Source organism: Somniosus microcephalus, chromosome 6 (genome assembly GCF_052327205.1).
Source record: "Somniosus microcephalus isolate GS21.2 chromosome 6, FLI_Smic_1.0, whole genome shotgun sequence".
Lineage (NCBI taxonomy): Eukaryota > Metazoa > Chordata > Chondrichthyes > Squaliformes > Somniosidae > Somniosus > Somniosus microcephalus.
In genome coordinates this window covers 122,482,447-122,502,752 of record NC_140992.1, presented here as the reverse complement: position 1 = coordinate 122,502,752, position 20,306 = coordinate 122,482,447, and the positions used below count along the sequence as shown (strand labels likewise).

General features: G+C 47.7%; 1 protein-coding gene across 1 annotated transcript in view; it reads left to right on the top strand.

Moving 5' to 3' along the window:
- Positions 1-378: 378 nt before the first annotated feature.
- Positions 379-20,306, top strand: part of LOC147116049 (sushi, nidogen and EGF-like domain-containing protein 1) — a 135,539-nt gene continuing 115,611 nt past the window's right edge. Inside the window, exons 1-7 of the mRNA XM_085990763.1 lie at positions 379-529; positions 2,893-3,009; positions 9,066-9,182; positions 9,972-10,088; positions 11,449-11,622; positions 17,597-17,710; positions 18,450-18,563. Of these exons, the coding sequence (XP_085846889.1) occupies positions 394-529; positions 2,893-3,009; positions 9,066-9,182; positions 9,972-10,088; positions 11,449-11,622; positions 17,597-17,710; positions 18,450-18,563 (889 nt within the window). The 5' untranslated portion in view covers positions 379-393. The remainder of the gene's footprint in view (positions 530-2,892; positions 3,010-9,065; positions 9,183-9,971; positions 10,089-11,448; positions 11,623-17,596; positions 17,711-18,449; positions 18,564-20,306) is intronic.

Below are 20,306 nucleotides of genomic sequence, written 5' to 3'. Positions count from 1 at the left end.
CTGTTCCCTGTGTATCCCACTCCACACTCTGTTCCCTGTATATCCCACTCCACACTCTGTTCCCTGTGTATCCCACTCCACACTCTGTTCCCTGTATATCCCACTCCACACACTGTTCCCTGTATATCCCACTCCACACTCTGTTCCCTGTATATCCCACTCCACACTCTATTCCCTGTACATCCCACTCCACACTCTGTTCCCTGTATATCCCACTCCACACTCTGTTCCCTGTATATCCCACTCCACACTCTGTTCCTGTATATCCCACTCCACACTCTGTTCCCTGTAAACCCCACTCCACTCTCTGTTCCCAGTAAATCCCACTCTGCACTCTGTTCCCTATATATCCCACTCCACTCCTGTGTATCCTGGTCTCTGAAGGTCACTGAAATGTTTTGTCTTTCTTTGCCGCCAGAGGTGCTCCAGCCCTGCAATGCCCACCATCAGTGCCCACACGGGGCCTCCTGCACTGAATACGGAGGGACGTATCACTGCATCTGCCCGCAGGGACCCACCGGGAAAGATTGTGAGTCCTGTATGACCTACTACACACACAAGAGAATAGGCAAATGCACACGGATATCAGTGAAGATTTGCACTGTCAACCTTTATTGGTGTTTCATGTTTGGTTCTTAGACATGCATCTTTCTTACTCTCTCTCTGTCTCGATACTATCATAAATAAGTACCATTTAATCATGTTTGAAAATTAAACTCATTTTCTTTTATTGAAAAGACAAATTAACTGAAGGAAATCTGTGTCTCGTTCTCTCTCTCTTTCTCTGTGTCTGAGGGCAGTTAACAATTAGAATGCTCACATCTTCTAACTCCGAACACAACACGGGTGATAATCAAATGAGATAGTTAGTGCAAAGGCAAAATACTGTGGATGCTGGAAATCTGAAATATGAACAAAATATTCTGGAAATATTCAGCAGGTCAGGCAACATCTATAGAGAGAGAAACAGAGTTAACCTGTCAGGTCGATGACCTTTCATTATAATGATAGCTGGAAGTGTTTGTTTACAAGTGTAACTTTTTTTGAAAATGAATTCAATTACAATGAGGAAAGACACTGTCACTCTCAGCCTGATGCACTTTCTACATTTGTAGAACACAAAATAAAAGCTACAGGCGCGTAATCACTCGTCTGTCTTTTTTTCTCATACACACAGACACAGCTTTTCTGTCTGCAGAAAGCAGTGTGGACTTATATTAGTTTGTTTATTTTAGCATCGCAGGTACCCATAGTCTGGGTTATTTATGCATGTTTTATATGTCAAGAGAAACATTCACCTGGAAACTTCCTGATCTCCTGCCATTACTTCAGTGGAAGCTTGGCAGAAACCCCAGAAAAAGCCACCAAAGTTACAGTGGCAATTTGGGAAAGCCCCACGGAAAATTAATAGCTCTGATTTTGAAGTGTTAATTAAGAACATTACGTTGACTTACTGAAATACTTGTAAGTTTCAACTTTTTGCAGAGACTGAATAGGTTGAGGGGTTGTAGTCAAGGCAGTAGGAGGGATGTGAAAGCGCCACCTAGTAAGAAAGTATGTATTGCAGGTATTACCCATTACAGTATGAAGCATTCTCAGTGTAAAAAAAAGCATTGCATGTGATTGAGTCAAACCTTACTAATGTCACAGAAGCATGGCAACAGAAAATAGACGTGACAACAGGAAGTCTCAACAATTTTAATGATTATCATAGATGATGTGTTTGGAGACTCCTGAAAATTCAATAAAAGGAATCCACAAAACTGCACTACCGCTAATATCCTCCTGATGGCGATGCTGAGCTTCAGGAATCATTGTTGTCAGCAGTGCTACCAACTGGTAACTAATGGTACTGCAACCCTGAATGAAAACAATTGCATTTTGCGCCGTGTAACGACTTGATCTGTGAGAAATAAAGACTTGCATTTATATTGTGCCATTCCTGACCTCAGGATGTCCCAAAGCACTTCACAGCCAATGAAGTACTTTTGAAGGTTGTCACTGTTATCGTGTAGGAAACGTGACAGCCAACTTGCGCACAGGAAGGTCCCACAAACAGCAATGTGATAATGACCAGGTAATCTGTTTTCAGTGAAGTTGGTTAAGGGATCAATATTGACCAGCACACCGGGAAGAACTTCCTTGTTTTTCTTTGAAATAGGACCCATAGGCGGGGTTATTTGTACATGTTTGACATGTCGAGAGAAGCATTGACCTGGAAACTTCCTGATCTCTTGCCATTACTTCAGTGGAAGCTCGGCAGAAATCCCGGAAAAGGCCACCAAAATTACAGTGGGAATCTGGGAAATCCCCATGGAAAATCTAATGCTCTGATTTTGCAGTGTTAATTAGAAACATTAAGTTGATTTTAACTTAGCGTAAGTACTGAAAATACTTGTAAGTTCCAACTTTCTGGCACAGACTGAATAGGTTGAATAGACTGAATAGTGAAATCCAATCGAGGGGACAGATGGGGCCTCAGTTTAGCGCCTCCTCCAAAAAGACAGCTCCTCTGACAGTACAGCACTGAAACGTCAGCCTAGATTATGCACTCAAGTGCCTGCAGTGGGACTTGAACCCACAACCTTCTAACGTAGAGGCGAGAGTGCGACCACTGAGCCACAGCTGACGACTGTGGTTCTTGTGTATTGTAAGGTGTATGTGTCGATTTATATTTATTCTAAGTTCCAATCAACTGGTCCTGCTGGCCCATTATTGTTGGAGTAAGATGTGACGTTTGAACCTCTTTGTGTCTGTCTCAGCAGCGCATGCTCACCGGGGAAACCACTGTCACACCCCATTCTAACCGGGTCATATACAATATTAATCTTAATCTTGATCTCGGTGTTCGGTGCACAGCGGAGTCACTAAGGGTATCTTTCTTGCTTACAGTGATCCCGTCCCCCTGTGACTCGGACCCCTGTCAGAGAGGAGGGACTTGCAATGAACGGGATGGTGCCTATACCTGCCAGTGCCCACCAGGCTTCAGCGGGCAGCACTGTGAAAAAGGTCTGTTTTTACTCATCTTTTCATTCTCTTCCAGGAGCTACAGAGTAAACTGCAGTCCTTTCACACTGTCCTGTCCTGTATCGACCATCCGGTCAGTCACACTCTCAGCCTTGTACAGATTGTGGTATCACACTGTCCTGTCCTGTATTGACCATCTGGTCAGTCACACTCTCAGCCTTGTACAGACTGTGGTTCTTTCACACTGTCGCACCCTGTATCGACCATCCGGTCAGTCACACTCTCAGCCTTGTACAGACTGTCGTCCACAATGTCCAATCTGTTGACCAGCTCTACCAATGTGACGATAGTTTCCTCCCTCTCCCTCTCTGCATGAAATGAGTTTGGGGCAGTATTCTTAAAATTCCAAGTGGGCACAACTGAAAACATAGAAACATAGAAGATAGGAGCAGGAGTAGGCCATTCGGCCCCTCGAGCCTGCTCCGCCATTCAATGCGATCATGGCTGATCATCCAAATTCAGTACCCTGTTCCTGCTTTCTCCCCATACCCCTTGATCCCTTTAGCCTTAAGAAATATATTCAACTCCTTCTTGAATATATTTAATGAATTGGCCTCTACTGCCTTCTGTGGTAGAGAATTCCACAGGTTCACCACTCTCTGGGTGAAGAAATTCCTCCTCATTTCTGTTCTAAATGGCTTACCCCTTATCCTTAGACTGTGACCCCTGGTTCTGGACTTCCCGACCATCGGGAACATCCTTCCTGCATCTGGTCTGTCTAGTCCTGTCAGAATTTTATAAGTTTCAATGAGATCCCCTCTCATTCTTCTAAACTCCAGCGAGTATAAGCCCAATCGACCCAATCTCTCCTCATACATCATCCCTGCCATCCCAGGTATCAGCCTGGTGAATCTTCGCTGAACTCCTTCCATGGCAAGAACATCTTTCCTCAGATAAGGTGACCAAAACTGCACACAATACTCAAGATGTGGTCTCACCAAGGCCCTGTACAACTGCAGCAAGACATCCTTGTTCTTGTACTCAAACCCTCTCGCTACGAAGGCCAACATACCATTTGCCTTCTTAACCGCCTGCTGCACCTGCATGATTACCTTCAGCGACTGGTGCACAAGAACACCCAGGTCTCTTTGCACTTCCCCTTCTCCCAATCTCCTGCCTTCCTGTTTTTGACACCAAAGTGGATAACCTCGCATTTATCCACATTATATTGCATCTGTCATGCTTCTGCCCAATCACCCAACCTGTCCAAATCATCCTGGAGTTTTTCGGTATCCTCCTCACAGCACACACGCCCACCCAGCTTTGTGTCATCTGCAAACTTGGAGATATTACATCTAGTTCCCTTGTCTAGATCATTAATATATATTGTGAATAGCTGGGGTCCAAGGACCAATCCCTGCGGTACCCCACTAGTCACTGCCTGCCACTCGGAAAAAGACCTGTTTATTCCAACTCTTTGCTTTCTGCCTGCCAACCAGTTCTCTATCCAAGTCAATACCTTGCCCCCAATCCCATCTGCCTTAACTTTACACGCTAATCTCTTATGCGGGACCTTATCGAAAGCCTTTTGAAAGTCCAAATACACCACATCCACTGGTTCTCCCTTATCTATTTTAACAGTTACATCCTCAAAAAATTCCAGTAGATTAGTCAAGCATGATTTACCTTTTGTAAATCCATGTTGACTTTGTCCGATCCTGTCACTGTTTTCCAAGTGCTCTGCTATTACATCTTTTATAATGGACTCTAGCATTTTCCCCACTACCGATGTCAGGCTTACTGGTCTGTAATTCCCCGTTTTCTTTCTACCACCTTTTTTGAATAGTGGGGTAACATTAGCTACCCTCCAATCCATGGGTACTGTTCCAGATTCCATCGAATGTTGGAAGATGATCAGCAATGCATCTACTATTTCTGAATTATTATCCAGAACTGGATAATAATTCAGCACTAAATTGATAATATGACTGAGAGAACATATAGATGACTGATACAGGACATACCAGTTTCACACTAGTACGGTAAGGGGCACAGCTCTGAGACTGAGTTGAGGTCTGTCGATTGGGCAGCATACAGGGATCTTTATTCTGGATCTTGACTGTGCTTAGTTTTCCATGAGAGCTCTTGATAGATCAACACAGAGAGATCTTTACCCTGCATCTAATTCATTCTGCACCTAAACTAGGAGAGGTTTGATGGGATATTGCAAAGAGATTTTACTCTGTACCTAACCCATGCAGTACTTGACCTGGGAATGCTTGATGGGGCAGTATAAAGGAACATTATTCTATATCCAACATATACTGTATCTGAAATAACAACAGAAAATGCTGGAAAAACTCAGCAGGCCAGGCAACATCCGTGGAGAGAAATTAGAGTCGACGTTTCGGGTCTAACCCTTTTTCAAAACTGGAAAGGAAATGAAATCGATCGAAAGGCAGGGCTGGGAGAGAACAAAAGAAGTGAAGAGACATTAAGAGGTATTCAAAACGAGATGAGATGGTGATAGGACTGGTGGAGACAAAAGACAGCTCAGATTAGGTGTGAAATGCTCTGGCAGAATGAGAGACAGCTGTCATGTAGGAGAGAGAAAAAAAAGGAAAGGGCGGGGGAGGGAAAAAAACAAAACAAAGGGGTGGATAAAAAATATAAGTAAAAATGTAATAGGGGCCGAGGTTATGATCTGAAATTGTTGAACTCGATATTGAGTCCGGAAGGCTGCAAAGTGCCTAGTCGGAAGATGAGGTGCTGTTCCTCGGGTTTACGTTGAGCTTCCGTGGAACAATGCAAGAGGCCAAGGACGGTGAGGTGGGAATGGAGCGGTGAATTAAAATGACAGGCGACCGGAATCTCGGGGTCACCCTTACGGACTGAACGGAGGTGTTCCGCAAAGCGGTCACCCAATCTGCTTTTGGTCTCCCCAATGTAGAGGAGACCGCATCGTGAGCAGCGAATACAGTATACTAGATTGCAAGAAGTACAAGTAAATCACTGTTTCACCTGGAAGGGGTGTTTGGGGCCCTGGACAGTGGGAAGGGGGGAGGTATAAGGGCAGGTGTTACATCTCCTGTGCTTGCATGGGAAGGTGCCAGGCGAAGGGGAAGGGGTGCTGGGCGTAATAGAGGAGTGGACTCGGAGGGAGCGGTCCCTACGGAATGCTGAAAGGGGAGGGGAGGGGAAGATGCGTTTGGTGGTGGGATCACTTTGGAGGTAGCGGAAATGGCGGAGGATGATCCATTGAATGTGGAGGCTGGTGGGGTGAAAGGTGAGGACAAGGGGAACCCTATCGTGGTTCCAGGAGGGAGGGGCAGGGGTGAGGGCAGAAGTGCGGGAGATAGAACGGACACGGTCGAGGGCCATGTCAACCACGGTAGAGGGGAATCCTCGGTTGAGGAAAAAGGAAGACATGTCGGAAGCACTGGCGTGGAAGGTGGCATTGTCGGAGCAGATGCGGCGGAGACAGAGAAACTGAAAGAATGGAATAGAGTCCTTACAGGAGGTGGGGTGGGAGGAAGTGTAGTCCAGGTAGCTGTGGGAGTCAGTGGGCTTGTAGTGAATATTGGTCAATAACCTATCCCCAGAGATGGAGACGGAGAAGTCGAGGAAGGGAAGGGAAGAGTCAGAGATGGACCATGTGAAGGTGAGGGAAGGGTGGAAATTGGAGGCAAAGTGAATGAAATTGTCCAGTTCAGGGCGAGAGCAGGAAACGGCACCGATACAGTCATCAATGTATAGGAAAAAGAGGTGAGGGAGGGGACCTGAGTAGGACTGGAACAAAGAGTGTTCCACATATCCCATGAAAAGGCAGGCATAGCTAGGACCCATGTGGGTACCCATAGCAACACCTTTGATTTGGAGGAAATGAGTGGAGTTAAAGGAGAAGTTGTTCAATGTGAGAACAAGTTCAGCCAGGCGGAGGAGGGTAGTGGTGGATGGGGACTGGTCAGGCCTCTGTTCAAGGAAGAAGCTGAGCGCCCTCAGGCCATCCTGGTGGGGGATGGAGGTGTAGAGGGATTGTACGTCCATGGTGAAAAGGAAGCGGTTGGGGCCAGGAAACTGGAAACTGATAAAGTGGCGGAGGGCGTCCGAAGAGTCGCGGATGTAGGTGGGAAGAGACTGGACAAGGGGAGAAAAGATAGTCGAGATAGGAAGAGGTAAGTTCCGTGGGGCAAGAACAGGCTGAAACGATGGGTCTACCAGGGCAGTCCTGTTTGTGGATCTTGGGAAGGAGGTAGAAGCGGGCTGTGCGGGGTTGGGGAACTATGAGGTTGGTGGCCGCGGGGGGAAGATCTCCAGAGGAGATGAGGTCAGTGACAGTCTTGGAAACGGTGGTTTGATGTTCGGTAGTGGGGTCATGGTCTAGGTGGAGGTAGGAGGAGGTGTCAGAGAGTTGGCGTCCATCTCTGACTCTTCCCTTCCCTTCCTCGACTTCTCCGTCTCCATCTCTGGGGATAGGTTATTGACCAATATTCACTACAAGCCCACTGACTCCCACAGCTTCCTGGACTACACTTCCTCCCACCCCGCCTCCTGTAAGGACTCTATTCCATTCTCCCAGTTTCTCCGTCTCTGCCGCATCTGCTCCAACAATGCCACCTTCCACACCAGTGCTTCCGACATGTCTTCCTTTTTCCTCAACCGAGGATTCCCCTCTACCGTGGTTGACACGGCCCTCGACCGTGTCCATTCTATCTCCCGCACTTCTGCCCTCACCCCTGCCCCTCCCTCCCGGAACCACGATAGGGTTCCCCTTGTCCTCACCTTTCACCCCACCAGCCTCCACATTCAACGGATCATCCTCCGCCATTTCCGCTACCTCCAAAGTGATCCCACCACCAAACGCATCTTCCCCTCCCCTTTCAGCATTCCGTAGGGACCGCTCCCTCCGAGACACCCTAGTCCACACATCTATCACCCCCAGCACCCCTTCCCCTTCACCTGGCACCTTCCCGTGCAAGCGCAGGAGATGTAACACCTGCCCCTATACCTCCCCACTTCCCACTGTCCAGGGCCCCAAACACCCCTTCCAGGTGAAACAGTGATTTACTTGTACTTCTTGCAATCTAGTATACTGTATTCGCTGCTCACGATGTGGTCTCCCCTGCATTGGGGAGACCAAATGCAGATTGGGTGACCGCTTTGCGGAACACCTCCATTCAGTCCGTAAGTGTGACCCCGAGCTTCCGGTTGCCTGTCATTTTAATTCACCGCTCCATTCCCACTCAGACCTCACCGTCCTTGGCCTCTTGCATTGTTCCACGGAAGCTCAATGTAAACTCGAGGAACAGCACCTCATCTTCCGATTAGGCACTTTGCAGTCTTCCGGACTCAATATCGAGTTCAACAATTTCAGATCAAAACCTCGGCCCCTATTACATTTTTACTTATATCTTTTATCCACCCCTTTGTTTTAGTTTTTCCCTCCCCCCCCCACTTTCCTTTTTTTTCTCTCTCCCACATGGCAGCTGTCTCTCATTCTGCCAGAACATTTCACACCTAATCTGAGCTGTCTTTTGTCTCCACTAGTCCTATCACCATCTCGTCTGGTTTTGAATACCTCTTAATGTCTCTTCACTTCTTTTGTTCTCTCCCAGCCCTGCCTTTCGATCTATTTCATTTCCTTTCCAGTTTTGAAAAAGGGTTAGACCCGAAACGTCGACTCTAATTTCTCTCCACGGATGTTGCCTGGTCTGCTGAGTTTTTCCAGCATTTTCTGTTGTTATTTCGGATTTCCAGCATCTGCAGTATTTTGCTATCGCTATACTGTATCTGACCTGGGTGTGTTTGATGGGACAGTGTAGATGAAGCTTTGCTCTGTGTCTGAGCCGTGGAAATGTTTGGTGCTGACACTGGGAACAGTATGAGGGGTTCCTTTCACCCACAATAATAACTTGCCTGACAGGCACAAAACCTCTCCCAAGACATTAACAAAAAGAAACAGCCCTGCTACAATGAAAGTCTTTTCTTTCTCTCTACACATTGTGGAGAAACTGGGGCTGACCCACCCATACAGTGGCACGTTCGAAATGAGAACATAGTCATCTTCAAATGAAATAATTTTTTCTCCATTCCCTCAGAAAGACTTCGCGCCTGTGCGTCCAATCCATGTCGGAATGGTGGAACCTGCAAGGAGGTTCACGGAAGTTACCAGTGTGTCTGTCTGTACCGCTTCATTGGCAAGAACTGCGAGACGGGTACGTCCAGAAGACAATGTAAAGAGGGCCCCACCACCAGATGGGTATGCAGTAACATAAAGGGGGTCCCACTGGGAAATGGGCATGCACTAACATGGGCATATAGTGTATAAAATTATGAGGGGCCCAGATAGAATTGATAGGAAGGACCTATTTCCCTTAGCAGAGAGGTCAATAACCAGGGGGCATAGATTTCAAGAAATGGGTAGAAGGATTAGGAGGGAGTTGAGGAGAAATCTTTTCACCCAGAGGGTGGTGGGGGTCTGGAACTCACTCCCTGAAAGGGTGGTAGAGGCAGAAACCCTCATCGCATTTAAGAAGTACTTGGATAATGCACTTCAAGTGCTGTAACCAACAAGGATACGGACCAAGTGCTGGAAAGTGGAATTAGGCTGGATAGCTCTTTCACAGCCAGCACAGATACGATGCTCTGAATGGCCTCCTTCTGTGCCGTAAATTTCTATGATTATATGATAGGAGTCCCACTGTCCAATGGGTGTGGAGTAACATGGGTATATAATGCGTCTTACCATGAGAATGGCACACCATTGATACAAGTTTAAAGGGGTCTCTCTACCAAGATAGTTACAGCAGTACCACTTAAATATGGTGGGGATTCTCACTCTGAAATCGGTTCACCAGTAACACTGGGAGATAGGTTAACAACAACGATATAACGAGCGTCTTAATCCATGATGGTTACTGTGTGTCTGTTTATTTCTCTCTGACTCTGCCTCCCTCTAATCTGTTCATTTGTAACAGAGCTTTATCCTGTTCCTCTATGTGTAGGTAAGCCGGACCCTTGTTCATCTAGCCCATGCCAGAACGGTGGCACCTGCTTCCATTACATTGGTAAATACAAGTGTGAATGCCCTAGAGGATTCACCGGACGGCACTGTGAGACAGGTATGCCGACCAGAGTCAATGCAAAAGTACAGCAACAAGATCTCCTGTGATTTAACATTTCCCATTGTACAGAATCCCAATAGACCAAATCCCTTCCCATTGATTACTTCTGTATAGAATCCCAATGGACCAACTACCTTTTATTCACTCCCATTGTATAGAGTCCCAATGGAGCAAAACCCTTCCCACTTACTCTCATTGTTTAGAATCTCAATGGACCAAACCCCTTCCTTTCCACTCTCATTGTTTATAATCCCAATGGACCACACCCTTCCCACACACTCCCATTCTATAGAATCCCAATGGAGTAGAACCTTTCCCACTTACTCCCATTGTGTTGAATCCCAGTGGACCAAATGCCTTCCCATTCTTTTAGGGGCCTGTCAGGAATATAGTGCTGAAACATGAATTTGGTTAAAGTGACACTTTGCCAATGAACCAAAGGCTCCCATGCCCGATCCCTTCTCAAAAAATGAATGCTCTGCCCTTACATAATACCATCCCATCACCAAGCGCCCTCTTCTCTCAGTTCTTGAACATTATTGTCTCCTTCCAAATCAATGTCCATCTCTCCTTCAATCTCTCCAATCAGGTTTCCAACACTCAAAAAAAACCACTCAAGGTCATTTTAACTTAACCCAGCCGACGGGAAACTGACAGGATAGGATCAGGCAGAGAGTAAAACAGGTTCCCTATCCAATCCGGTCAGTTTCTCTCCAGCGGGGGGGTGGGGGCCGTTAGGTTATAATTTCCCCAACCCCCAGTCTTCAATGAGCCACAGTTTCCTCCAGCTAAACATTGGGAAGACCAAAGCCATCTTCGGCCCCTGACATAAACTCTATACCATTGTCAACAACTCCATTACCTTCCTTGTCCACTGTCTCAGGTTGTGACCTTGGCGTCCTATTTGACCCAGACCTGAGTTTCTGACCCCATGTCCTCTCCATCACAAAGACTGCCTACTTCCACTGCCATAGCATCTCCTGCCTCCGTCCCTACCTCAGCCCATTTGTAACTGAAACCCTCATCCATGCCCTTGTCACCTCCAGAGTGGCCCCCATCTTCCACCCTCCATCAAATTCACCTCATCCAAAACTCTGCTGCCCATATCATACCCGCACCAAGTCCCACTCGCCTAGCACCCCTGAACGCACTGTCCTATATTGACTCTTGCTCTCCTAACAGCTCAAATTTTAAATTCTCATCTTGTGTTCAAAGTTTTCCACGGCCCCCTCTATCTTTGTACCCTGCTTGCAGCCTCTCCCCTAAACTGAACAATTATTTGTATTTGCATGAAGCTGCTTTAGTCAGAAATCCAGCTCAGTGTTTGCTTCAAAGCCAATGCACCTTGTTTCTGCAGAGGTGGACTGTGGGATCCCCAGTGAGGTGAAACACGCTGAGCTCCTCATCTCTTCGACCAAGTACGGCTCAATTGCTCAGTACGTTTGTGAAGCTGGATACACGGTGCAGCCGAGTGCAGGAGAGAGTACTTGTCGATTGGATGGAAGATGGAGTGAAGCACCAACCTGCGAGGGTGAGTGACACAGTCGCATCACAGCCACAATGGGTATTCCCACTGAAAATACATTCAGATGTCTGAAAATTAGACAGAGTAACAGGAGTGAGTTACAGGCAGCAATCTAATCGAGGGGTTCAGGTGGTTTATATATAGAAATAATAATAGATACCTCAGAGCGAGTTACAGGCTGGAATCTAATCAAGGGGTTTACATATATAGAACAATGGATACCCAAGAATGAGTCTAATCAAGGGGTTTTGCCCTCTCCATCCCTGATTCCTTGGGAATTTTAAACTTTCTGCTACATGTGCCATGTACACATTAAAGTCATTAATTTTCTGAACACCTGATTTACTAATTCCTAAACTTACTGGATCGGCACTTGTCAGCAGCTTTCATTCCTGAAGCAGATGTGAAGAATTCATCCATCAACTCTGCTACTATATATTTTGCCTATTCATCTGTTAAAGCAGCCATCTTTTTACATTGTTGAAGAATTGATTTTCAAGACCTCTTGAGACTGTTTACATTTCACCTTTCTCTTGCCCTATTAGACTTTCTGATGTCCTATTACCTTTCCTAATACTCGTGGTAATTGCCCTGACTGACTCGCCTTCCTTCATATCTAATATATTTACCAAAGTGATGGGGAATTTGCTGGGTTGTGCTGCCGCCCATGAATTGATTGTGGTTTGCAGGGCGCATGAGTTCATTGGGTTGTGTGGGGTGCCCATGAGTTTCTTCGGTTGTGTGAGATACCCATGAGTTTCTTCGGTTGTGTGGGGTGCCCATGAGTTTAAGTATTTTATTTTTATTTGTTTTTATGGGATGTGGGTGTCCCTGACAAGGCCCATCCCTAATTGCTCTTGAGAAGGTGGTGGGGAGCCATCTTCTTGAACCGCTGCAGTCTGTGTTGTGAAGGTGCTCCCACAGCGCTGTTAGGTAGGGAGTTCCAGGATTTTGACCCACTGACGATGAAGGATTGGTGATATACTTCCAAATCAGGATGATGTGTGACTTGGAGGGGGACTTGGAGGTGGTGGTGGTGTTCCCATGCACCTGTTGCCCTTGTCCATCTAGGTGGAAGAGGTCGCGGGTTTGGGAGGTGCTGCCGATGAAGCCTTGGCGAGTTGCTGCAGTGCATCTTGTAGATGGTACACACTGCAGCCACGGTACGCCGGTGGTGGAGGGAGTGAATGTTTAAAGTGGTGGATGAGGTGCCAATCAAGTGGGCTGCTTTGTCCTGTATGGTGTCGAGCTTCTTGAGAGTTGTTGTGGCTGCACTGATCCAGGCATGTGGAGAGTATTCCATCACACTCCTCACTTGTGCCTTGTAGATGGTAGAAAGGCTTTGGGGAGTCAGGAGGTGAGACACTCGCCGCAGAATACCTAGCCTCTGACCTGCTCTTGTTCCCACCGTATTTATGTGGCTGGTGCAGTTAAATTTCTGGTTAATGGTGAGCCCCAGATATTGATGGTGGAGAATTCGGCGATGGTAATGCCATTGAATGTCAAGGGCGGTGGTTAGACTCTCGCTTGTTGGAAATAATCATTGCCCGCCACTTCTGTGGCATGAATGTTACCTGCCACTTATCAGTCCAAGCCTGAACGTTGTCCAGGTCTTGTTGCATAAGGGCATGGACTGCTTTATTATCTGAGGAGTCCTGAATGGCACTGAACACTGTGCAGTCATCAGCGAACATCCCCATTTCTGACCTTATATTGGGTTGTGTGGGGTGCCCATGGGTTTATTAGGTTGTGTGGGGTGTCCATGGGTTTATTGGGTTCTGTGGGTTGCCCATGGGTTTATTAGGTTGTGTGGGGTGTCCACGGGTTTATTAGGTTGTGTGGGGTGTCCATGGGTTTATTGGGTTCTGTGGGGTGTCCATGGGTTTATTGGGTTGTGTGGGTTGCCCATGGGTTTATTGGGTTGTGTGGGTTGCCCATGGGTTTATTGGGTTGTGTGGGGGTGCCCATGGGTTTATTGGGTTGTGTGGGTTGCCCATGGGTTTATTGGGTTGTGTGGGTTGCCCATGGGTTTATTGGGTTGTGTGGGTTGCCCATGGGTTTATTGGGTTGTGTGGGTTGCCCATGAGTTTATTGGGTTGTGTGTGGGTGCCCATGGGTTTATTGGGTTGTGTGGGGATGCCCATGGGTTTATTGGGTTGTGTGGGTTGCCCATGGGTTTCTTAGGTTGTGTGGGGTGCCCATGAGTTTATTGGGTTATGTGGGGTGTCCATGGGTTTATTGGGTTGTGTGGGATGCCCATGGGTTTATTGGGTTGTGTGGGCTGCCCATGGGTTTATTGGGTTGTGTGGGTTGCCCATGGGTTTACTGGGTTGTGTGGGATGCCCATGGGTTTATTGGGTTGTGTGGGTTGCCCATGGGTTTATTGGGTTGTGTGGGTTGCCCATGGGTTTATTGGGTTGTGTGGGATGCCCATGGGTTTATTGGGTTGTGTGGGATGCCCATGGGTTTATTGGGTTGTGTGGGATGCCCATGGGTTTATTGGGTTGTGTGGGTTGCCCATGGGTTTATTGGGTTGTGTGGGTTGCCCATGGGTTTATTGGGTTGTGTGGGATGCCCATGGGTTTATTGGGTTGTGTGGGTTGCCCATGAGTTTATTGGGTTATGTGGGGTGTCCATGGGTTTATTGGGTTGTGTGGGATGCCCATGGGTTTATTGGGTTGTGTGGGTTGCCCATGGGTTTATTGGGTTGTGTGGGTTGCCCATGGGTTTATTGGACTGTGTGGGATGCCCATGGGTTTATTGGGTTGTGTGGGTTGCCCATGGGTTTATTGGGTTGTGTGGGTTGCCCATGGGTTTATTGGGTTGTGTGGGATGCCCATGGGTTTATTGGGTTGTGTGGGGTGCCCATGGGTTTATTGGGTTGTGTGGGTTGCCCATGGGTTTATTGGGTTGTGTGGGATGCCCATGGGTTTACTGGGGTGTGTGGGGTGCCCATGGGTTTATTGGGTTGTGTGGGTTGCCCATGGGTTTACTGGGTTGTGTGGGTTGCCCATGGGTTTATTGGGTTGTGTGGGGTGCCCATGGGTTTACTGGGTTGTGTGGGGTGCCCATGGGTTTATTGGGGTGTGTGGGGTGCCCATGGCATTACTGGGTTGTGTGGGGTGTCCATGGGTTTATTGGGTTGTGTGGGTTGCCCATGGGTTTATTGGGTTGTGTGGGGGTGCCCATGGGTTTATTGGGTTGGGTGGGGGTGCCCATGGGTTTCTTAGGTTGTGTGGGGTGCCCATGAGTTTATTGGGTTGTGTGGGATGCCCATGGGTTTATTGGGTTGTGTGGGTTGCCCATGGGTTTATTGGGTTGTGTGGGTTGCCCATGGGTTTATTGGGTTGTGTGGGTTGCCCATGGGTTTGTTGGGTTGTGTGGGATGCCCATGGGTTTATTGGGTTGTGTGGGTTGCCCATGGGTTTATTGGGTTGTGTGGGTTGCCCATGGGTTTATTGGGTTGTGTGGGTTGCCCATGGGTTTATTGGGTTGTGTGGGATGCCCATGGGTTTATTGGGTTGTGTGGGTTGCCCATGGGTTTATTGGGTTGTGTGGGGTGCCCTTGGGTTTACTGGCTTGTGTGGGGTGCCCATGGGTTTATTGGGGTGTGTGGGTGCCCATGGTGTTACTGGGTTGTGTGGGGTGCCCATGGGTTTCTTGGGGTGTGTGGGGTGCCCATGGGTTTACTGGGTTGTGTGGGGTGCCCATGGGTTTACTGGGTTGTGTAGGGTGCCCATGGGTTTACTGGGTTGTGTGGGGTGCCCATGGGTTTATTGGGTTGTGTGGGTTGCCCATGAGTTTATTGGGTTGTGTGGGATGCCCATGGGTTTACTGGGTTGTGTGGGGTGCCCATGGGTTTATTGGGTTGTGTGGGTTGCCCATGGGTTTACTGGGTTGTGTGGGGTGCCCTTGGGTTTATTGGGTTGTGTGGGGTGCCCATGGGTTTACTGGGTTGTGTGGGGTGCCCATGGGTTTATTGGGGTGTGTGGGGTGCCCATGGCGTTACTGGGTTGTGTGGGGTGCCCATGGGTTTCTTGGGGTGTGTGGGGTGCCCATGGGTTTACTGGGTTGTGTGCGGTGCCCATGGGTTTACTGGGTTGTGTAGGGTGCCCATGGGTTTACTGGGTTGTGTGGGGTGCCCATGGGTTTATTGGGGTGTGTGGGGTGCCCATGGCATTACTGGGTTGTGTGGGGTGCCCATGGGTTTCTTGGGGTGTGTGGGGTGCCCATGGATTTATTGGGGTGTGTGGGGTGCCCATGGCGTTACTGGGTTGTGTGGGGTGCCCATGGGATTCTTGGGGTGTGTGGGGTGCCCTTGGGTTTACTGGGTTGTGTGGGATGCCCATGGGTTTATTGGGTTGTGTGGGGTGCCCATGGGTTTACTGGGTTGCGTCGGGTGCCCATGGGTTTTTTGGGTTCTGTGGGATGTTCATGGGTTTACTGGGTTGTGTGGGGTGGCCATGAGTTTATTGATTTGTGTGGGGTGCCCATGAGTTTTTTTCAATTGTGTGGGGTACCCATAGTTTCTTCGGTTGCGTGGGGTGCCCATGAGTTTATTTATTTATTTTTTTTACTCATTTTTATGGGATGTGGGCGTCGCTGGCAAGGCCAGCATTTATTGCCCGTCCCTAATTGCCCTTGAGAAGGTGGTGGTGAGCCGCCGCCTTGAACTGCTGCAGTCCCTGTGGTGAAGGTACTCCCACAGTGCTGTTAGGGAGGGAATTCCAGGATTTTGACCCACTGACGATGAAGGATCGGTGATATACTTCTAAGTCAGGATGGTGTGTGACTTGGAGGGGAACTTGGAGGTGGTGGTGTTCCCATGCGTCTGCTGCCCTTGTCCTTCTAGGGGGAAGAGGTCGCGGGTTTGGGAGGTGCTGCCGAAGAAGCCTTGGCGAGTTGCTGCACTGCATCTTGTAGATGGTACACACTGCAGCCACGGTACACCGGTGGTGGAAGGAGTGAATGTTTAAGGTGGTGGATGGGGTGCCAATCAAGTGGGCTGCTTTGTCCTGTATGGTGTCGAGCTTCTTGAGAGTTGTTGGAGCTGCACTCATCCAGGCAAGTGGAGAATATTCCATCACACTCCTTACTTGTGCCTTGTAGATGGTAAAAAGGCTTTGGGGAGTCAAGGGGTGAGACACTCGCCGCAGAATACCTCGCCCCTGACCTGCTCCTGTTGCCACAGTATTTATGTGGCTGGTCCAGTTAAGTTTCTGGTCAATGGTGACCCCCAGGATATTGTTGGTGGGGGATTCGGCGATGGCAATGCCATTGAATGTCAAGGGCGGTGGTTAGACTCACGCTTGTTGGAGATAGACATTGCCTGGCGCTTCTGTGGCACGAATGTTACCTGCCACTTATCAGCCCAAGCCTGAATGTCGTCCAGGTCTTGTTGCATAAGGGCATGGACTGCTTCATTATCTGAGGAATTGTGAATGGCACTGAACACTGTGCAGTCATCAACGAACATCCCCATTGCTAACCTTATATTGGGTTGTGTGGGGTGCCCATGGGTTTACTGGGTTGTGTGGGGTGTCCATGGGTTTACTGGGTTGTGTGAGGTGCCCATGGGTTTATTGGGTTGTGTGGGGTGCCCATGGGTTTATTGGGTTGTGTGGGGTGCTCATTAGTTTCTTGGGTTGAGTACGGTGCCCATGAGTTTATTGGGTTCTACAGGGCTCGCATGGGTTTATTGGGTTGTGTGAGGTGTCCACGAGTTTATTGGTTTGTGTGGGGTGTCCATGAGTTTATTGGGTTGCGTGTGGTGGACTTTGTGTGAGGAAAATATTGGACACCGTGCTGCCCCAAATAGTCAAATAGCGTATCGGCACTCACTATTTAGGCCACTTGGGTGAGGTGCTGAATGGCAGCCAGCATCGTGGAATGGAATACCAGCAAGTAGTCAAGGTTCACCATAGAAGGGAGAAGATTAGAAAGCATAAACGCTGTTAACATGTTAAAGTATTTTCCTCAGATATCGATGAATGTTCCTCACACCCTTGTTTAAATGGCGGAACATGTAAGGATGGTGTTGACACCTTTGTGTGCGAGTGTCAGAAAATGTTCACTGGATCAGTTTGTGAGTCAGGTAAGAGGTAAAACTGCATTTCCAGAACCAATAAATCGAGCACCTTATAGGTAAACAAAATGCATCAATTGTAATATTTTTCAAACTATTTGTGATATTTTATGACACTATCTAATGATGAAGTAAATGAGGTACAGAGTAAAACCCCCACTACATTGTTTCAACAAGCATATCTGGGTGAATCACAACACTGGTTCGATACAGAGTAAAGCTCCCTCCACACTGCCCCATGAAACACTGCCCCATCAAACACTCCCAGGGCAGGTACAGCATGGGTTAGATACAGAGTAAAGCTCCCTCTACACTGTCCCATCAAACACTCCCAGGGCAGGTACAGCACGGGTTAGATACAGAGTAAAACTCCCTCTACACTGTCCCATCAAACACTCCCAGGGCAGGTACAGCATGGGTTAGATACAGAGTAAAGCTCCCTCTACACTGTCCCATCAAACACTCCCAGGGCAGGTACAGCACGGGTTAGATACAGAGTAAAACTCCCTCTACACTGTCCCATCAAACACTCCCAGGGCAGGTACAGCATGGGTTAGATACAGAGTAAAGCTCCCTCTACACTGTCCCATCAAACACTTCCACGGCAGGTACAGCACGGGTTAGATACAAAGTAAAGCTCACTCTACCTCACTCTATGTGATTAAAATTTGCACGTTAACCATTTCCCCAGTGTGTAGATCCTGATGACTGGTCAGTAATGTTGCGTTTCTTTGTGTTGTTCTGCCAGTTGTGAATCCCTGCCGCCTCAGCCCCTGTGGTGCGCGTGGTTTCTGCCGCATTGTGAACGAATCGTACATCTGCACTTGCAAAGTTGGCTACTCGGGCAAACACTGTGACACAGGTAAGGAGCAAGTGGCAAGCACTCACCATAGAACTGTTTAGACCGGTGTAAGCGAAGTGGGAGTGATAGAACATCAGTACAGGTGTGATAGAACATCAGTACAGGTGAGTGGAGCTGGGAGTAATAGAACATCGGTACAGGTGTGTGGAGCTGGGAGTAATAGAACATCAGTACAGGTGTGATAGAACATCAGTACAGGTGTGTGGAGCTGGGAGTAATAGAACATCGGTACAGGTGTGTGGAGCTGGGAGTAATAGAACATCAGTACAGGTGTGATAGAATATCAGTACAGGTGTGAGTGGAGCAAGGTGTGATAGACAATCAGCACCGCTGGAAGTAGGACAAAAAGCAGGGCTAAGAATGATGTGGGAGTGGTTAGGAGTGAAGTGGGAGCAGCTGGAAATGATGTCGGAGCAAGACTGATATTCTAAAATTAAACATCCCCATGCTCCCAATGAATGGACGCTCCATAGCTCCATTCTCCAATGTCACAAACTAATCCCTATGGATGGCAAGTAACTGAATGAACAAGCCTCAAGAAAGACTGTAAGGAATGGATAAGAAGTGTCATTCCTCCTCACAGAGCAGTGAATGTGAATCAGACTTGCAGCAAAAGTGTGTAAGGCATTAGGGGAAATTTCCGAGGTCTGCACCCAGATACACTGGATTGCTGAAACATGAGCCTGTAAAAGGCCTGCTCGACTTGTTCCTGAAATTGCTGCCCCTGGATGATCCCGTACACCTGTCTGCAGGCCTAGCTGGGACAGGATTGCAGGTTCCAGAAATAGACCAGTGTTGTTCAGTAGAAATTGCTGACTAGCCACAGGTGAGGCTACGGTGACATCATTTTAGCCACTTGCACTAATTTTAGTAGAAAATGCATCACATACACCCACACAATACAAGTATTTTACTTGACATGTGGATATTTACATCCACCGCCATTCAGTAGCAAAGGAAGTAAAGCATTCACAATGATCAAAGTAGCAAAGGAAGTAAAGCATTCACAACGATCAAAAAACACTCCCATACTTTGCGTTTGCCGTACCAGTTTACCAACAAATGCACAAAAAGGTTGAAGTTCACATACATACGCCATGCGAATATGAGACTTGAGATCACATGCACAACAACGGTGTCTATTATTCATTTATTTTTCATTAATCAGAAATGCAATTAGGCACATGTGGCTAGTGGCTAACGTATTGGACAACACTGGGGTCGACTGTCTATGGAACAGAATGATTCTTGTGGTTTTGAGGTCAGAGTGAGGAGAGAGGGAACTGCATCAGGCCGGAGTGGGAATATGAGGATGGATGAATATTAAGAGTTTTGCTTAAATACTTTGGGGGCCAGGGAGTATTGATACAGGACATATGTGAAGTGATGCATTTTGGAAGGAAGAACAAGGAGAAGCAAAATTAAGTAAATGGCACAATTTGAAAGGGGTGCAGGAACAGAGAGACCTGGGGTTCACATTCACAAATTTTTGAAGGTGTCAGGGCAAGTTGATAAGGTTAATTAAAAAAAAATATGGGCCCCTTGGCTTTGCAAATAGAGGCGTGGAGTACAAAACTTATGCTAAGCCTTTATAAATCACTGGTTAGGCCTCAGCTGGAGTATTGTGTCCAACTCTGGGCACCAGACTTTAGGAAGGACCTTGGAGAGGGTGCAGAGGAAATTACAACAACAATGTGTATCTATATAGCGCCTTTAAGGCAGTAAAACGTCCCAAGGCATTTC